General features: G+C 40.7%; 1 protein-coding gene across 4 annotated transcripts in view; it reads left to right on the top strand.

Moving 5' to 3' along the window:
- The first annotated feature begins 2,053 nt into the window (after positions 1 to 2,053).
- Positions 2,054 to 19,916, top strand: part of BCKDHB (branched chain keto acid dehydrogenase E1 subunit beta) — a 205,763-nt gene continuing 187,900 nt past the window's right edge. For 2 of the 4 annotated variants that reach the window (XR_009263089.1, XR_009263088.1), the window contains exons 1-3: positions 2,054 to 2,306; positions 14,436 to 14,513; positions 16,181 to 16,249. Coding sequence is in view for 2 of the 4 variants with exons in the window: in XM_058734547.1 (XP_058590530.1) it covers positions 2,111 to 2,306; positions 14,436 to 14,513; positions 16,181 to 16,249 (343 nt within the window). In the remaining 2 variants the exon portion in view is untranslated. The remainder of the gene's footprint in view (positions 2,307 to 14,435; positions 14,514 to 16,180; positions 16,250 to 19,916) is intronic. The other 2 variants (XM_058734547.1, XM_058734546.1) reach the window with 1 other exon arrangement.

The raw sequence follows: 19,916 nt of genomic DNA on the forward strand, positions 1-19,916 counted from the left end.
TTGTCTTTCCAAAATAACCTTCCAAAATTCCCAGAAAATGACAGTTTTCCAACTTAATATCAATGAAACCTGGCCAGGGTGGGTCCCACTATAGGAACAAAGATATTTCCATGGTTACCAGGCAGAGGGTGTGGTGGGGATAGATAAAATTTAAGAAAATTATTTTTTGCTTGGCGGACAAATCTTTTGGGTGTTCTCTTTGTTGTTCCTGACTATATGTAGTTGTTAAGTCCATCCTTCTTAGACCAGCATATGAAGACCTTGAAAATATCCCTCCAATTTATTTTTCCTACTGCTGTTAATCTTTATACCCCAAGTCTAGCAGCTACCAAACTGTTTTCTCTTTATTGAATCCACTCTGTTCCTTCTGGCCCTGTTAGTTTTTGCATTTTTTTTTTCTTTGTCTAGAATACCTTTTCCTCCCTAGTTTGGTAATTTCTACTCATCTTTTAGCTAAGCTAAAAGCCGAGCATTACTTCTAGAAGCATTCTTGATTTCTAAAAACAGAGGTTATTGCTCTTTGAATGTTTCACTTTGTTCACACTGTTCTAGACCCCCTATCAGATTGTAGTTGTCATGTAATTTGTCCCCTTTCCCTACCAACTAGGACATCCTTACAGGCAAGATTATATATTGAATGTATTTGTCTCAATAGCAGCTCATCTTTGGCCGGCACATAGCAAAGTCTCAATACATTCTCACTAGTCCTTTTATTATTTTTCTGTTTCTCCCAGGCTGAAATCATCTCAGTACCCCAGCTCCCCAGACTATTAGCAGACAGAAAATAAAGTTTGATTCATTTTTATCTTTGCTCTTTGTTCTCTTCTTTTTTAAACGAAAATGTAGCTATGGCAATGTAATTTAATTTTTTCTGCTTCTCCTTTAAAAAATAATAAAAAATATCACACACATAAAAATGAAAAACAATACAGCACCCACACCATCAAACGGAAGTAAATGGTAACAAAACCCAAGAATAAAAATCCCCCGAAGGTTGCATTTTTGAGCTTGGTGTAGGAGTTAGGAATAATGGATATAATTCTGGTTCCCTCTAGCAGTTTTTAATTTCTGTCTCTCAGTTCCAATCAGAAAACAGGCAGTTGGTTCATCTCCTGCCCTTTCTCCTCACCCCATTTCTTCTCTTTGCTCTCTTGCCTCCCATGTAAAACCAAACATAGTTTGGGAGGCCAAGAATGACGGAAGAGGAACATTCTTTTCCCCTTTTTCTTCCTCTTCATTTTCTCCCAGTCTTCTCCAAATTCTGTTTGGGCTGGTCCTTCCCCCCCTCCCATCTTCATCTGATGGAAACACTTTCACTTTTGTCTCATATTCTACTGTGATTTTTACATTCATGAGCAGGGAAGGTATACTTTTAAACGTATGGATTTTTAAAAAGAAAGTTTGCGAAGTTGATTATTAGAAATGTAAATTAACCATTCGAATTCTCCAAGTTTTTAAGCTAGAGTAAGCCGGTCAGGTCCATTTTCCCTGCACCTGGGCAAAAATGCATCTGAATTCCTACTAAGTGGATTTATAGGCTGAAATCTAAGTTTATCTCTCCAACTATCCTCTAAATCCTGAAAAACAAAACCAGCAAAAATGTATACATGCTTATTAAGCATTCAAGATATGAAAAAAGAGCGGAAGCTTCTTTTACTTATAAAATAATACAGATAAAGAATAGGAGAGGAGAAAAAAGGTTACATTTTAAAAGAAAGTATAAATCTTAAAATGAAAAAGTTATCGGAGGTAACAATGCAAATGACATCAGAAAAGAACAAATCTAGGACTGGCGAGTCACATTACAGACACGCCTCCGCGTCCCGAGCCCACGCAGCGACTTTGAGAAGACTCCACCTTCAGGAACAATTTCATTGGAGCTCACCTGCCCGCTCGACCCCACCCCGTTTCCTCTGCCGCATGCGCACTACAGGCAAGCGCCTGTGGCCTCCTCTCGTCACCTTCCCCACCCCCGAACTGCGAACTCGGATTGGTCTATTCCATGGGTCCGCCCCTTAGACCCAACCAATGTAGAAGTCGCCTCGGTGCTCCGCCCTCCCTGCCGGCAGTGTGCGGCCGCGTAGCTCGCAACCCTGGGCTGCAAGTGGGGATGGCGGCGTTTGCGGCGACTGCGGGGAGGCTGTTGGGGCTGCGTGCGGCTGGGACAGAGGGACGGTTGCTTCGGCTGCGAGGCGCGGGGCTGCAGCGGGCCTTGTTGCAGCCCGCCTCGGCCACTGGAGATGCGGCACAGAGGCGGCAGGTGGCTCACTTCACTTTCCAGCCCGATCCGGAGCCTCAGGAGTATGGTGAGCTAGGGGCTGCCCTGTCTGCTCCTGGTGCAACCCAGACTCCCAGGCCTGTGGGCGCCTCGCCAGGAGTGCCATCCTGCTCGTGTCGGCGGCGGCCGGCAGGCTGATCTCCTTGCATCTTGGTGTAATTCCTTCCCTGCTTTCTGGAGCCTCCCTACTATAGGGTTTGATTGTAGTTTCCACCTCGCTCTATTTTTGTGACTGAGCAACCCACGAGAGGCAGCCCCTCAGAACCCTCGAGTTGGGTGAGAGGGCATGCCGCGGTCTGGAGAGGCCGAGGGTGGAGGGATGGTGCCCAGGGAACCCCTCCTTTTCTCATTTCTCCATCCTCGCTTTCTCAGCCGTGGCCCTAGGTGTTGTCTGTTTGTCCGGAGCTGGGCCATTAACTACAGGTAGCGGTATTTAAAAGAGAAATTTTTTTTTCTTCTTTTTAAAATTTTCTTTTATTACTTTTTTTTTTTTTTTTTTTTTTTTTGCTTTGGCAGAGAAGAGGAAACGGAAGGATTAAGTAATTGAATTGATTTTTCCCAAGGTCTTAAAACAGGTTGTTCTTAGACATGGGAAAGAACCCAGGTTTTCCATTTGAGTCTAGCAATGAGCCTCTGCTGGACTAGGCTGCCATTTAGCCAAGGAGCAGGTAATTGGTGAAGGTGACCGGAAGAGGAGGCCACTAACACTCTCATTGGTAGGAAGGGCGCTAGCAAACTCTTCACCGTATGACAATTGCATGACTTTTACCATTTCTTCTGCAAGTTTTATGTGGTCTCTGAAAGATCGAGTGTCTATTATCAGAACATTGGGAACACTTACCTTTTCTTTGTCTGATAACTTCTCACATGCTAGAGTGATATTTTTGGAAGGGTGTCTGTACTTGTGAATAATAAGTGTGAACATATATTGAGTGCTTACTGTAGGCAGGTACTATGCTGAAAAATTTACATTTGTTATTTCATTTGATGCTTAGCACAACTTTTAAAAGTGAGTAATGTTAACTGAGGTCTTGACATAGTTTGTCCAAGGTTACACAGATAAGTTAGTGATAGCTTCTGCTTTGGATTTTAGTTATTCAGATTCTAGAGCTTCCATTCTAAACAATGGGCTATAATGCATGTAGAAATAATTTACTAAGAGGTGTCACACTTTTGTGAAACAGTAGATACCATGGTGAGTAGCAAGTTTTTCTCACCAACAAGATGAACCTTGAATTCTGTCTTCAAAGCAAAGAAACTTCAGCCCAATACTTAAGGAATAGAATACAGTTCTTCTTCATCCCCCACCCCCCTTCCACAACTGTGAAATTACTAAAGTCCAGGTAGAATGATAATCATGTTTATATGTTTGTTCTTATTATAAAAACAATAAACACATGTTACATTAATTTGGATAATAGAAAAAAGCAAGAAAAAGTAATCTCACCACCCACTACTATTTGTAAATACTGCTAACATTTTGGTGTGTATCCTTCCAGGTATTTCCTTTCAGTTTAGTAGAATTAAATTTTCCTGTAATTGTAGTTGTTTTTTTTTTTCTTCAATATATGAAGTTTATTGTCAAATTGGTTTCCATACAACACCCAGTGCTCATCCCAAAATGTGCCCTCCTCAATACCCATTACCCACCCTCCCCTCCCTCCCACCCCCCATCAACCCTCAGTTCTCAGTTTTTAAGAGTCTCTTATGCTTTGGCTCTCTTCCACTCTAACCTCTTTTTGTAATTGTAGTTTTAATACAGATACAATCTGCATTCTTTAGTCAGAGGTATTTTCCCATATTATTGCATAATTTTCATAACCTTCTTTAGAAGACAGTGTGTTCCGTGGAGTAGAAACACTGTAGTCCAGTGGTTGAAATCTTGGCCCTAGAATCAGATTGTCTTAGGATTGGTTTTGGCCCTGCTACCTATGCCTTTGGACTACTCACTTACCCTCTATAAGCCTCAGTTTCTTTGTAAGTGAGGAGTTACTAATAATATGTACTTCACAGGTTGCTATGAGGAGTAAAGACAATTTTGCACAATGTACACAAACCCAGTTTTGTCTGCTAAGAAACACTCATTAAGTGGAAACTTTTAATAATTACCATTATGCTTTTGTTTTACACTTTTGCAGTGTTATAAACAATGCGGATAGAAACGTTTGTGGATAGAAAGGTTTCATGTATCTTTTGTGTATCTGAGATTATTTCTTTAGGATAAATTCTAGGGATGAAATTTCTGACTCAAAGACATGAACAGTTTAATGGATTTTTAATGCAGAGTTCAAATTATCAGTTTATATTTCCATCTGTGTGTATAGGAGGGTGAATATTGGGTGCCATGATAAAATCATGATTGTGCTGTGATACTGTGATTTATAATAAGAAATACATATTGGTCTTTGTCCCCTTTTCCTGGCACAGAGCTCCTGAAACCTTTGAAATTTCTTTTGATGAGAGTAATAAAGATGTCTTGTTATGCTGATGGTAACTTTTTTTGGAAGCTCCTTGTTCATCTAAGGGTGGGAGCTGGTCACTAGAGGAATCAGTTGTGAGATTAGAGGGTTGGGACTTTCAGTTCTGGAGGTTCTGGAGGTTGAATGCATTTGATCAATCATGCCTACGTAATGAGGCATGCTGTGGAAACCAAAAAGGATGGGATTTAGAGAGCTTTTGGGTTGGTGAATAGGTATTGGGTGAATAGAGGATTGGGGATAGTGGCATGCTCAGAGAACGTGGGAGCTCCATACCTTGCCCTATGCATCTCTTACACCAGGCCATTCCTGAGTTACATCCTTTTATATTAAGCCAGTAATCTAGTAAGTAAAATATTTCTCTGAGTTCTGTGAGCCATTCTAGCAAATTAATTGAACCCAGAGAGAGGGCTGTTGGGACCTCCAGTCAGAAGCACAGGTGACGACCTGGATTTTCAGCTGGCCTCTGAACTGGGAGGTAGGCACAGTCTTACAAGGACTGAGCCCTTAATGTGTGGGATCCGATGGTAGCTCCAGGTCAATAGTGTCAGAATTGAGGTGAGTTGTAGGAGACTCAGCTGGTGTTGCAGAATTGCTTGGCTGTGTGTTAAAACACACACACACACACACACACACACACACACAGGAATTGGTATCAGAATTGTGTGTGTGCATACATGCTTGGATATTATGTGCTCACAGCATTTTGTTTTAATATATATTTGTTTTATTTCTATTAAGGAATAGTTACCAGATATTTGCTATATTTTTTTCTTATGAATTGGATGTTCCTTGTTTTTGCACATTGAAAAATTTGTATGCGTGATAATCTTTTTCTATCAATACCGATCCTATGTACCATTATTGAACAACTGCTATATTCCACATGTGTGGTGGACATCAGTCTATAACCCTCACAGTAACCTTGTGACCTAGAGAGTATTATGCTCATTTTGTAGATGGGAAAATTGAAGCTCAGAGCTGTTAGTGGCCTGCCCAAGTCTGGGTAGTGGCAGGGCCAGAATTTGAACCCAAATATGTCTACCTTTAAAGTCTCCCACACTACTTTTGTGTTAATGTTTTGTATATTAAAGATATTAATGAAGATAATAACTCTTTGTCTTTCGTGGATGCTGCAAATAGATTTATTTTTAAAATTTTGGTTACTTTGACACATGATAAAGACTGCTTAAATAGAGTGATGGGCAAGGTTGACTCTGAGGAGGTGACATTTAAACTTCACTGTGAGGACGGACAAAAGAACTACCTCCACAAAGACCAGGGTAGAACAGTCTTTTCCTGAAAGAAATAAGGACAAAGAATGATGAAATCCCTGAGGTGAGGTAAGCTTGTTCACTGGTGACCAGGGAAAGCCATCACCGTTGGGGAGATAGGCAGTTCTCAGAAAGATAGGCAGTTGTTCAAGGGTAATGAAGAGTCCTCTTTGTGAGAATGAAGGTCTTCTTTCCAGTATTAGAATTTGTAGAGAAGGGAACAACACAAGAGAGGCTAGAAAGCCTAGGGTTTTATGAGGAATGAGAAGTAGTGATTTTATCTAGAGGAAAAAGGGGAGGGGTAGAAATAAGTTTGGAAAGCCAGAAAAAAGGTTGGGGGGGGGCGTGGAGAAAAGATTGAATGTGGCTAATGTAGCTGACACTGTGCCGGGTGCATTACACGCAGGTTCAGATTTTATTCTGTGGGCTGTGGAGGGCCGTTGATTGTTTATAGGCAAGAGAGTGACTTGACGTGTGCTTGAATGAGATTCTTGGGAGAGTTTATAGAATTGATTAGGAAAGTAAGGAGGCAGAGATCAGTTAGAGGGATGTTGTACTGTCCATGAGAGAGGATGTAATTGTTTAAACTTGGGGACTGCCAATGGGAATAGTTGTGCTTTCGAAGGAATTGGCTGCATTTGGTGCTGTTTTGCCCGTGGGGGCTAAGAGAAAGGGGTATCAAAGATGACTTTGCCATTTCTCACCCGGGAGGCTGAAAGGATGGTAGAGTAGTGGTATCGCTCAAACAAATGAGGGATACTGGCCGAGAGGAGAGTGGTTTTGAAGAGAGGATGACTTAGGTTTGGATATGTTGATCGGATGTCTTAGTCCTTTTGGGCTGCTGTAACAAAATACCGTAGGCTGGTGGCTTGTAAACAACAGTAATTTATTTTTCACAGTTCTAGAGGCTGGGAAGTCCAAGGTCAAGGCATTGACAGATTCTATGTCTGGTGAGGCCCCGCTTTCTGGTTCTCAGTCAGCTGTCTCATCACTGTGACATTGTATATAATGGAAAGAGTGAGGGAGCTCTGTGGGGTCTCTTTCTAAGGGCACAGATCCCTTTCAGCAGGGCTCCACCTTCATGACCTATTCATCACCCAAAGCACCCCGCCCCCCCCAAGTACCATTATATTGGGGATGAGGTTTCAACATACGAATTTGGGAGGGGAACACAAACATTTATTCTATAGCATTGGCAGTGTTGGCAGAATATAGCATCCTGAGGTCGGCTAGTCTGAGTGCTAGTCTGGCACCAAAACAACCATGTCAAAAGTTGGGACCTTTGAGACTAGACAATTCTCTTCATATCTCTTTTCCCAGTCTTATCAGAATTGCCCCCAACTGTGTCCTTCCTTTTTTCTCTTCCTACTGTGTTTCCTTATTCTTTATCATTGCTCATCCAGACTTCTCCACGGCACCCCACCAAATGATAATGATGACAGAAGACACTTTTATAAGAGGTCACCTGGTACCAAGCACTATTCTGAGTGCCTTTCATGCAGCAATTCGTTTAATCCTCATATAACAGTGCTGTGGCAGGTATCCTACAGCACTATATTATCAACCATATTTATCAACCTATATTATCAACCATATTTTACAATGAAGAAACTTAGATACAAAGAGGTTAAACTTCTACTTTTTGACACTTGGGTGATGGGTATTAAGAAGGGCACTGGTTGTGATGAGCACTGGGTGTTTTATGGGAGTGATAATTCACGTGAAGCGAATATGACACTGTATGTTAACTCACTGGAATTTAAATATAAACTTGGAGAAAAACCCCCAAACTTCCCCAAGTGACACTATCTGTACGAGGTGAAGCCAGGCTTCATTTTTAAGTAGTGTGCTCAGTTTGCTCTAAGAGGCCATGCCCTGAGCTCTCAACCACACTGTCTTTTGCATTATTCGTACAGTTTCTTCACACCACACTTTGCCTGCTCTTAACCCTACCTCAAACCTGGCTTTCCCCAAATTTGTTGCATCTTTTGTGTCTCATTTGAATAGAGACTCCTGTCCTCCTTTATTACTGTTATTTACCCACCTTCAAGTTTCTTTACTTATGGTCCAGGAACTTGCTTATTAGTTTCTCACCTCATCCCCGCACCTTTTTTTCATTTCCAGTGTCCAACACATTGATTCAGTAATTCTATACACTACTCAGTGTTCACCCAGATAAGTAAGATCACAATCTGTCAGCATACACCATTATTACAGTATTATTGACTGTGTTTCCTCTGCTCTATTTTTCATCCCATTCGTACTCCATTTTTGCTATCATTTGGGAAATTGCAACTTTCCGGAGGCACTATTGCACGGAAGCCGAGAGCTGGGGTTCTTGAGTCAAACGTGCCTAAATTTGAGCCCCACTTTACAACTTAGCATTGTAAGATTGGCCGGGTTTATTAGTCTTCATAAGCTTTCTTTTCTTCATCTGTTCTGCCTCAGAGCATCGCTGGGGGGACCCAGCGAGGTAAGTCATGTAATTATTGGTGCCTGGTACTGGTTGTGCTAGATTCGGTCTCCCGATTCTAGAGTAGATGCTCTTAAATATTTGACCTTTGATAGTAATCATCCCGCTGAATTCCCACACTGGCCCTAGACATTAGATATTATTCCTGTTTTATGGAGTAGGCAATGGAGTGTCAGTGGTTAAGTAACTTTCCCAATGGCCTCACAGATTCCAGGCCAGGCGTGCATGATTATGCCAGTGTGTGTGCTGCCTTCATTGCTCTGTGTTGCTCCCCAAGAACACATCGGGGCCTCTCCCTGCCCCTGATTTTGGACATTGTGTGCATGCGTGTAGGTTTCTTTATTCATTCTGTGCATTTTGGTTTTCTTCTAGCTGTCAAACTTTGTGCTAGGTGCTTAGCACAAAACACAAATGTGGATATGGACCTGTCTTCATGGAATTTAAGTCTAGTGGGGGAGATGGACGAAAAATAGCAAGTAAATGCATACTTAAATCAATCCCAATTGCAATGAATGCCCTGTAAGACATGTTCAGGTGCTGGGAAAGAGAATAATAGAGACCTAACAAGGCCCCTAAGAAGAGGTTAGTATTTGACCACCCTCTAAGCGATCAGGAAAGAGTATCCAAGGAGGTGTGAAGGAGGTGCGAGGCAGAGGACCCAACATGCGTGAAGGTTCTGATGTAGCAGGGAGCTTGCTGTGGTGGAGCTGAGAGAAGACTCAGGTGGTGAGCCTTGGGGACAGTGGTGCAAAATAGGGCTTTTGAAGTGAACAAGGATGAGATCAAGCAGGGCTTTGTGGATGTGATGAGGAGTAGGGCTTTATTCCAGGTGCAGTCAGAGAACTTGGAAGAATTTTGAGCAGAGGAGTAACATATGACATGCATTGCTTTTTAGGACTTCTTATAGCAGCTCTTTGATGAATGAGGGATGAAGGAGTAGAAGTGAGGAGGTGGTACTCTGGTCTGAATATATCATTTCCCCATTACTATGTTGAAGCCCTAATCCCCAGTGTGCTTGTATTTGGAGATGGGGTCCTTGGGAAGTAATTAGGTCATGAGGGTGGAGGCTTCGTTAATGGGATTAGAACCCTTATAAGAAAAGACACAAGAGAGATTATCTCTCTACCTTGTAAGGATACAGCAAGAAGATGGCCTTCTGCAAACTAGAAAGAGGGTTTTCATCAGGAACTCACCTTGATTTTGGATTTGGCAACCCCCCAAACAGTGAGAGATAAGTTTCTGTCGTTTAAGCCACTCAATCTGTGTGGTATTTTGTTACAGAGGCCAGAGCTGACTAAGGCCGTTAGGAGATGTTTTTCAGAAACAGGAAAGACATGGTGAGTTCTGGAATTAGGACATGGTTGGTAGTACTAGACTTTAAGCTATATGTTGGAAGTAATATATTTGGAAGCTGGATTGGATGGATTGAATATACAAAATGAATAAAAGGAAGACATTCAAGGATATTTCCTCAATTTCTGGCCTGGATGCTTGGGTGGAGGATAGTGCTGTTTGCTGAGATGCAGAAGACTGGTTTTGGGAGCAGACATCAAGCCTTCGGTTGTGTGCTTACTGAGTTAGAAAAGCCTGACACCCAAGTGGGGAATTGGTGATGGTTGGATATAAATCAGGAATTCAGAGGAGGAGTCTGGATTAGAGATACTCATTTGGGAGTGACCAGCATACAGAAGAGTTTAAAAAGCATTTAGAGACTGAGGAGAGAAGTGTCCAGCTAAAGGGAGGGAAACAACTGTAGTTTGTTATACCATGACATGAGTTACCAGGTGCCCTCAGATGGGGACCCAGGGCTCCTAGCCATAGTTTCTTCAACTTTAAGGCTTTCTTAGGTCCTCCCAATGTTGGCCTTAGGTGGCAGCCCCCTCCCCCTTTACTGGCACCTTAAAAAGGCATTTGTGTTTATAGATCCTTCATTTATATTTTAATATAAAAGATCCTGTCTCTCATATTTGAATGCTCCATGAAACTTACTTTATGGGTTAGAGTTTGGGAAACCCCATAGTAGGGATTAGAGTGGGTTAGAGGTACATTTCTGGCACATAGAAAGGGATTCCTGAAGAACAGGCATCTGGAGGGGTGGAAGAAGTTCTGTTGGATGAAAATAGGTAGTTTCTTAGGCATCTTGCCATTTTACAGTGTGGTTAATGCCAGATTATGCCACTAAAATCATCCATCATGCTTCAACAAGCATATACTGATGGTCATGTTTGTGTTAGGCACTAAATGCTGAGGTTTCTAAGGAATATGACATGAAAATGCTGTAATACACATCAAGGACTAGGCAGCTCTGAGGAGGGCCAGTGCTGAATGTGCTGGCAGAAACTTTGGTTTCTGAAAGTAGACCCTAACTTTCCATATCATAGCTGTGTATTTTTTAAAAATGTTTATTCTGAGAGAGAGAGAGAGAGAGAGAGAGAGAGAGAGAGAGAGAGAACATGAGTCGGGGGGGGGGGTGGAGGGACAGAGAGAGAGGGAGAGAGAATCCCAAGCAGGCTCTGTGCTTACGGTGCAGAGTCCAACGGGGGCTCAGTCCCACCAACCACGATGACCTGAGCTGAAATCAAGAGTCAGGTGCTTAACTGACTGAGCCACCCAGGTGCCCCCATAGCTGTGTATTTTTATTTGTTCAGGATCTAACTACAAACATACTTACTGTTAAACATGCCCTGCTGTTGACCTGATTTATTTCTAGAGACTGCTCCTTGGGCACTCATTTGCCATTTTTCTCTTACATGCTCTAGCTGTGTGGAAGGCTTCTGTCTTCAATGCTACTGCATACTGAGTAGTTAGTCAGAATAACTGAAGATGCCATAGCAGTATCACTTCTGCCTCATTCCCCTGCTCCTGCAGTCTGACTTTGAATTGTAACACTGGTAGATGTTTTATCTTACTGTATTTCTTTCTCTTTAAGCAGTCCATTAGCAATATGCTTTGTAGATTTTATCTTTATTGAACCAGCCTCATATGTTCATTTGTGCGGTCATTCCACAAATATTTATTGAGCACCTGCTACATGTCAGACATTGTTATGAGCACTAAGCATATAACTCTGATCAAAAACAGATAGGAATCCCTGACCTCTTAGGGCTCATGTTCTATTGTGTTCCTATTGTGTTCTGACCCTGCATTACCTGCCACTTTATCTTTGCAGCAGTGGCGATGGCCTATTTTTTCACATGCTCTACTTAGGATAATTTCGAGTGAGTAGCTCACTTCTAGCCATAAAGCTATCTTACCAATGAGTGCCCATTAGCTTGTATCCCTGACTAGGGAAGTTGAACTGCTATGTATATTTTTGTTTTGTTATAACTTTTTATCTGGGAAAGAAGAGATGTCAGTCTGGTTTAGTAGCTTTTTATTAATATTGGTAATTGCATGATTGGGCAGCGGTGTTGAATAATTTTTAAGTGCTCATAGTTACATGTGCTACAGGCACATACTTTGTCATGAGGAACCATAGGCATATCTTACCATGGTCTTTAACCTGTAGGAGAATAAGTAATTCTAAGGGAAATAATTATTTGAAATGATCTTACCTGTGAATAATTTGTGATTTCTTCCTGACCCATTCACAGACCATACTGCCACTTTAAAAATAGTTGGGAGTAGATGTTACTATATTAAAATTATTTAAATCTTTTAAAAGCATCTGGTAGAATAGCAGTTAATCCAACCCCCAAAAATTTTGAATCTATTTGAAAAATATTCAGGAGTAGAAGTTTTTGTGCTTACATGGAAATAAAACCTTTAAATACTCTTATACATTGTTTTCATACAAGATGAGTCAATTCTTGGTGGTAATTAAGCAATACTTTCCAGATTTACTTGGTGTGTTTTTTTATTGTTAAAGTCTTTGCTTTCTTTGTACCTAAAACTTGTCGAATAGCGATGAAATAAGATGTCTCGGAGGCATTCAGGATTAATTCAGATGGTCAGCATACTTGAAATAAATATCACCTTAGGTGTTTAGGCAGCATTTTTATCCTCCTTAGCTCCTTAGCTGTGAAAATCATAATAGACAAAAAAAAAATCTGACTTTAGGAAATGTATGAAATGGGAGAAGGAATGGGAATATCATGGCAGTCAGAAAAAAAGTTTTCCCTAAACCATTATCATCTGATGCTGGGTACCAATAAACACTATTAAAGAGTTTTTAGCAAATGGAGAAGGATTAAAGGCAAGCATCTATTTAAATGATATAGCCTTAGCCTGAAGAAAAATAAATTTTGAAGTTATCACAGACATGTGGTTTGATTATGTATCCTTTGGTATAGATGGCATAACAGTACTGTACTTTCTTGAATGAATTCCCATTATCCCCACCAAAAATAAGAGTAGAAACAGGACTTTATTCTTGGCACAGATGGCAGCAGGGCATTTTTGAGTGGATATTGCCAAGACTTGAAGCCTGGGCAGTTAAGAGAAGGTTGAGCGTCAGTGGATATTGGGAGATGGAAGATGTCATAGATCAGAGCCTGCTGTGGATCCAGGCTGGGCTTGGGACAAAGATGAGTCTTCAAGAAAAGGGTGAGTGACCAGCATGTGTCATGGCCAGAGCGTTGATGGCAACAGCACTAGCTGTTGTGACCCACATTGTGAATTAGATCTTGGCTTTTGGGACACAACAAGTTACCAAGGAGTACAGAGGTTAGATGGGACAGTAGTCAGGGTAACTAGCGGTATTCAAGGGATTTGCTACCAGCATGGCTAGCTATGGGTTAACGTGAAGATGGCCTGTGGATCAGAGAAGATTCAGGCAGAAGCCTTTCTCCATCCTGAAGAGTACTTTGGGAGAGGAGCTGACCTAAAGTTCTGGGATGTCTGTAGGTCCTGGGCAGCACCAAGACTTAAATCTCTAAAGTATGATGTTTCTGAGTTCCAACATTTGGAACTTTATTAAACAAAGTTTTCTACCATTCAGAATAATGCCAAAGTCAAGATGAAGGGCATGGAAAAAGTCCAGATTCTAATAATAAATAACTCATATTTGTTCAGCACTTACTGTGTTTGGGCACTGTTCTAACTTTACATGTATTGTTACATTTAACCATCCTATCTGTCTATTTAGGGAACTAGAAGTTGGCTTGCAGAGAGTCTACTTGAGCAGTGAGACAGTAGGAAGGACCAAGTCTGGTGTGTTGAGGCATGGGATTATAGTATTCTCTAAACACCAGCCTTCCTCATTGTTTTATGGCCCATGACCATTTGCTGTTACTGGCATATTTAACACGTGCCTTGAGTCACGTGTATTTGTCAGGGATACACACACACACACACACACACACACACACACACACACTTACTTATCTAATGTTTATATACTTTTGAGAGAAAGAGAGAGAGAGAGAGAGAGAGAGAGTTGGGGAGAGGCAGAGAGAGAAGGAGACACAGAACCCGAAGCAGGCTCCAGGCTTTGAGTGGTCAGCACAGAGCCCAGTGCAGGGTTTGAACCCACGAACCTTGAGATCATGGCCTGAGCTAAAGTCAGACGCTCAACTGACTGAGCCGCCTAGGTGCCCCTAGGTTTTATATTCTTAACACCTGTCCAAAATATAATCTCAGACCACTTTCACTCTGGCTGGTTATCTTTTCTGGCTTTTATTTATGGTCTACACACACTTGGTGACTGGATTATATTCATTTTTCCTTTTTTATACTTGTTTTTTAATTGTTTAATATGTGTCACTTTTGCTTCGTCGTCAAGCTCCGAAGTCTGTATTGCTTTTGTAATTTCTACAGAACCAGCATCATTGTGAATAATCCAATAAATTCACATAGTATATTCTATACTTTCTTTTCTACGTTGATTTTAATCATGTTGTAATCAACTGTTAAGAAACTGGTTATTTTTTATATACTTTACAATGTAGGGAATGTTACTTAAACTTTTTTTTTTTTTTTTTTAATTTTCACAGGGCAAACTCAGAAAATGAATCTTTTCCAGGCGATAACAAGTGCCTTGGATAACTCATTGGCTAAAGATCCTACTGCAGGTAAAATTCCTTTCTGCTTGACTACGGTAGCTGTGTTAATTCAGAATCAAAAATTTGCTGGAAATGTTGAGTCTGGAGCTCAGTGGTTAACATTACATTTACCTGAAATTTTTTAAAAGATCTGATCAAATGATTAAGGTTATCAGATCATGCTATTAACACATTTTTTAAATTAATTCATGGTGAATTAGTTCTGATGTATATCTAACATCTTCAAGTCAACTTTTTCCCATAGTGTGTGTGGTTTTGATATTATATTAATACTTTCTGGATTAATACCTACTGGGTACTTCTGTTTCTCCAGCATATAAAAAAAATGCGAAGTACCACTTCATTCAGATTTATGAATCTGTTTATGAAATGAAGATTTGATTCCATGCTTTCCTTTGAAATACATTGTCATTCAACTTAAGATATTTTGGAAATAACTGTAATAAATAAGTAGCTTATCAAATTTAATCATTGGTATAAAAACAGTTGTCCTGCTGTATGTTTTCTAAATTTGATTGGCTTTACTTATATGTGTTAGTATATATAAATATATATATATTTGGTATACCTTGGGCTTCCACTTGAAAATCCCTAGTTTTTATTATTAAGTTTTTTAAATGTTTTATCATTTGTTTTTGAGAGAAAGACAGAGTATGAGCAGGGGAGGGGCAGAGAGAGAGGGAGACACAGAATCTGAAGCAGGCTCCAGCTCCGAGCTGTCAGCACAGAGCCTGATGTGAGGCTCAAACTCACAAGCTGTGAGATCATGACCTAAGCCAGAGTCAGACACTTAACTGACTGAGCCACCCAGGTGCCCCTGAAAATCCCTAGTTTTAAGGTCAAGTGAAGAACGTGTTATTTTGTTAGGAGGAAGTAAGAACTATAATAGTGGATGATTAGATTTTGCTTTGTTTGAATGCTGAGAATGATCTTGAGTAAATAAGGGTGAATTGTTTCCTTGAGGTTCACAGAGCTGGTCAGGTGCATATATAGGAATAGAACTCATCTCTGTGAACACCCATTTTTATTTTCTTTGCCTTGCTCACTATGTCCCACCATACTTGCCTCCTTTTACTTGATTTAAGTCCTTTTCCTATTTGTGACTGTTCTCTCAGCTTGGGATATTTTTCCTTCAGCCCTTCAGAGTGTTGACTTTTATTATATACTATATATGAAAGAAAACAACCACTGGCCAGACACTCAGGAGGCTGGAGTGTGAGTCATGCTTTCTGCCTCTTGCTTTCTTTCTGACTTGTCAAGTTACTTTACTACTTCTCTGGCCTCATTTTCTTCATGGGTAAAACAAAATGACGTCCTAGATTGGTGGTTCTTAATCAGTTGGGATGATTTTAATCCCCCTTCCTCCTCTCATGTTTAACAAAGTCTCCAGACACTCTTGGCTGTCAGGACTGTGTGTGTGGGGGGCAACTGTCATCCATGGGATAGGGAGCAGGGATGCTGCTGTATATCTACAATGTATAGAATAGGCTGTTACAAGAAAAGAATTATCCAGTCCAGAACGTCGGTAATGTTGAAGTTTAGAAACCTTATTTTAAACCTTTGATCTATTTCTGTTTTCTGCTTTAAAATGTCAACATTGAAATTACTTATTTTTCATTGTTAGTATCATTTAGGGATTATCAGATAAAATATGTTCTTTAAACATTGTTTTTCAGTAATATTTGGTGAAGATGTTGCCTTTGGTGGAGTCTTTAGATGTACTGTTGGCTTGCGAGACAAATATGGTAAGTTAACATCTTTATATATGAATAGTATTCCTGTATAACTTTTATTTAAGTATCTTGAAAATAGAGAATATTCCTGTTAAATTGTTTGCCATATCTTTATTGTATAAATAGTTGTCGGTTTTGTTTTTGCATTTGTTTTTTTCCATCCACAGAATCCTTTGGTCTAGAGTTCTTCCAATGTGTTCTAACTGTAGCATCCCTGTGACCTGGTTCATATTACACATATTATGGATGCCAAAATAATGGTAGTTAAATGTATTGTTTATTATGGCATTCAAATCCAGGAAGCTTTCATCTCTTACTACTGCCTACCTTAGCCATTTTCACTTCCATTGCCTCTAGTTCAAGATTGTGCCTGATTGGTCTCTGTTAATAGATTTCATCTTTTATTACCTGTACTAATCACGGTTCTCCAGAGAATTAGAAGCATTAGGATATATCTGCATAACTATATCTATATATGTGTGTGTATATAGGTATTATATATGCATCTATATCTATTTGTATGTATATGTACCTCTGTATATTTATAATCTATGTCTATACCTGTATCTATATGTCTCTACCTATATCTATATTGAGAGAGAAATTTATTTTTTAAGGAATTGACTCACACAGTGAGGGGGCTGGCAAGTCTGAAATCTGTAGGGTAAGCCAGCAAGCTGGAAACCCAGGCAGCGTTTCTGTGTTGCAGCCTTCAGGCTGAATTTCTTCTTGTTTGGGAGACCTGCCTCTTCTCCTAAGGCCTTCAAATAATTGGATGAGGCCATCCGTATTATGAAGACTCATCCGTTTCACTGAAAGTCTACTGATTTAAATGTTAATCACATCTAAAAAATACTCTCATAGTAATATCTACGCTGGTATTTGACCAAATAACTGGGCACCATCACTTAGCCAAGTTGACCCATAAATTAACGGTCCCATTATCCTTCCAGATATTTTACCTCGGCTGATCAATGCCTTTTGCTTGGCATGTGATTGATTTCTGTCTATTGCTTTCACTTACTTCATTTGACTCAGACTTCATACTGTTAGAGTACATTTTGGCCCATCCCAGCACCCCCCACTCCTGCCCTGCCCTGACTTGCTGTGTAAGGAATGTATTTCAACTCCTTATTGTTAGGGGTGACTTTGAGGTGATTTGACTTCATTCATTTCTTCTCTGAGTCTTAACTGATCTGGAAGTCAGCAAAGCACTTATGTTTAGGGGGAGGAGTTGACTCCTACCTTTCTTCTTACTTTTTCCACTGCCCTCTGAAGCTCATGGGTGCATGCAAGTAAGGAGGGAGGGTCTTTCCGATATTTTTTTCCTAATTGTTGTTCCTTCTTGTTCTACTCTTCTCTGAGGTTATATTATATTTGGATCCAAGATACCATGGCATGGCCCATCTTGTTTACCAGGAAGTCCTTTTCTCTTTATAGCAGGTTGATTTTCTGAGTCCTGTCCCTCTGTTGTCTCCTGTTTCTAACAGCTGTTTAGATTTTGAGATGGTTGGGCCAATCTCAACTACCTCACACTATCTCAGTTCCAGCGAATTCAGACTCCGACAAACTTTAGCTCTTAAAAAAAATTAAAAACCTTTAAACATTTGATTTCAAAAGCAATGCATATACATTGTAGAAAATATGGAAAATATAAAAAAGCATAAAGGAGAACATAAAAATTGTCCATACTTCTAAAGTATGAAAAAAAACAATGGTACCCATCTTGATGCACACACTTCTAGACCATATTTGAATATATCTGAGTATATTTGCATATAGTAACTAATGTTTAAAACATAGAATTATACTTTTGTTTTCTTCTTAGGATTTTCAGCTCTATTTACATTGCCCATCAGTTCTTACATGCTGTTTACTTTATGCACTGGAGCCCTTAGCGCATTAATTATGGTTGTTCTAAATTCCTGGTCTGACAATTCCAATCCCTGCCATGTCTGGTTCTGTTGCTTACTCTGTCTCTTCGAATTGTGATTTTTGGTTTTTGGTTTGCCTTGTAATTTTCTCTTGATAGCTAGACATGATGCACTGGGTAAAAGGAATTGCTGTAAATAGGCCTTTAGGGATGCGGGAGTGAGGTGTATGGGGATGGGAAGCATTATATAGCCTTGTGATAGGTCTAAGTCCTTTATTGAGCCAATGCCTCTGGACTGTGAACTTCACAAGTGTTTTTTCTTCCCTGTCAGGTGGGACAGGATGGATGGAGCTGACTAGAGTTGGCCATTTTCCTTTTCCCATGTCAATTACACTAATTATACATACCCAGCAGATTAGGCTCTAGTTAACTGGTTTCACTTGAGGTCAGGCCTTTTTAAGAAAGGGGTGCTGTGGGGCACGTGGGTGGCTCAGTAGGTTGAGTGTCCAGCTTTGGTTCAGGTCATAAACTTGCAGTTTGTGAGTTCAAGCCCTGCATTGGGCTTGCTACTGTCAGCTCAGAGCCCACTTCGAATCCTCTGTTGCCCTCACTCTCTGCCCCTCCCCTGCTCATGCTCATGCTCTCTCTCAAAAATAAGTAAACATTAAAAAAAAAAAAAAAAAGGGAGTGCTGTGGCAAGTTTCAAAATGGCTCCTTGTCCGCTTCCCCAGCTGGAAGCAACAGGGGATTTTTCTCCGATGTTTATCAGAGCTTCTGGAGGAGAGCCTCACAGAACTGTGGAGGCCTCTCTCTGACTGGATTCCTTGGAATTTTTAACTCTCAGACTTGTACACACTGAACCTCCATCAATTCCTCAAGTACAGTTCAAGTTTTCCTATCCTGGCACTGGCTCTTGCAGTGGTTTTTGCTCGTCAGTCTCTGCTCTGGTAAGTCAAGATTCCCTATATTAATCTGTCTGTCTCTTTAGTCTTGAGGACAACAGTTTTCTCTGTGTCGTCCCTTGCCTTGTGGGCAAGAGTTGTTGATTTTTTAGTCTGTTCAGTTTTTCGCTTGCTATTAGGACAGAGTGGCTACTTCCAAGCTCCTTGCATGTGGAACTGGAAACCAGAGGTCAAATTATACTTTTGTTTACTTAGTCTTGTCTACATCTGGTGTAGCTATGCTTCTGAGCAGATTCTAGCCCTCACTAGTCTGTCTTGCCTTAGCCAATGTGGTAACATGCTGAGCGCTTGTTTAAGCTGGCGAGTCTTCTGTTGGTTGTCTGCCAGGTTCTCTCTCATCCATGGTGCTCTTCTCACTGTACCCATTCTGTCTGGGGCATTTCATCCACGTCCCCCGCTACTCACACACAAGTGACTTCAGATTTTCTAAATCCAGTCTAGACCTCTGGCTTGGGCTTCAGATCTGTGTATTCATTGTTCCACGGTACACCTTCACCTCAGTGTTCCAGCCACTTCAAACTCAGCATTTCCAAATTCCGGTTTTCAAACTCCACCCAGCAAATCCACGGCTCCCACCGCATTTCCTGTCTCAGTGAACATACCACTATCCATTCAGTTACCTGAGCCAGAAACTGGGGGGATTCTAGTCTCCTCCTCCTTTCTCATTCTTCACCCCCAGTCACGTCCTACAAATTCATCTTCACAGCTTGTCTCTGATATGGTCTCTGTATTCTTGCTTCCCTGGTCTGCTTTCAGATCCTTAATCCTCCCTGCTTGGAGATTTTTACCCCTTTTCTTAACAATCACCCTCCCTCCAGTCCCTACTTTGCTGTGATAATTCTAA

The sequence above is a fragment of the Neofelis nebulosa genome, chromosome 6 (genome assembly GCF_028018385.1).
Source record: "Neofelis nebulosa isolate mNeoNeb1 chromosome 6, mNeoNeb1.pri, whole genome shotgun sequence".
In the NCBI taxonomy this organism is placed as follows: Eukaryota; Metazoa; Chordata; class Mammalia; order Carnivora; family Felidae; genus Neofelis; species Neofelis nebulosa.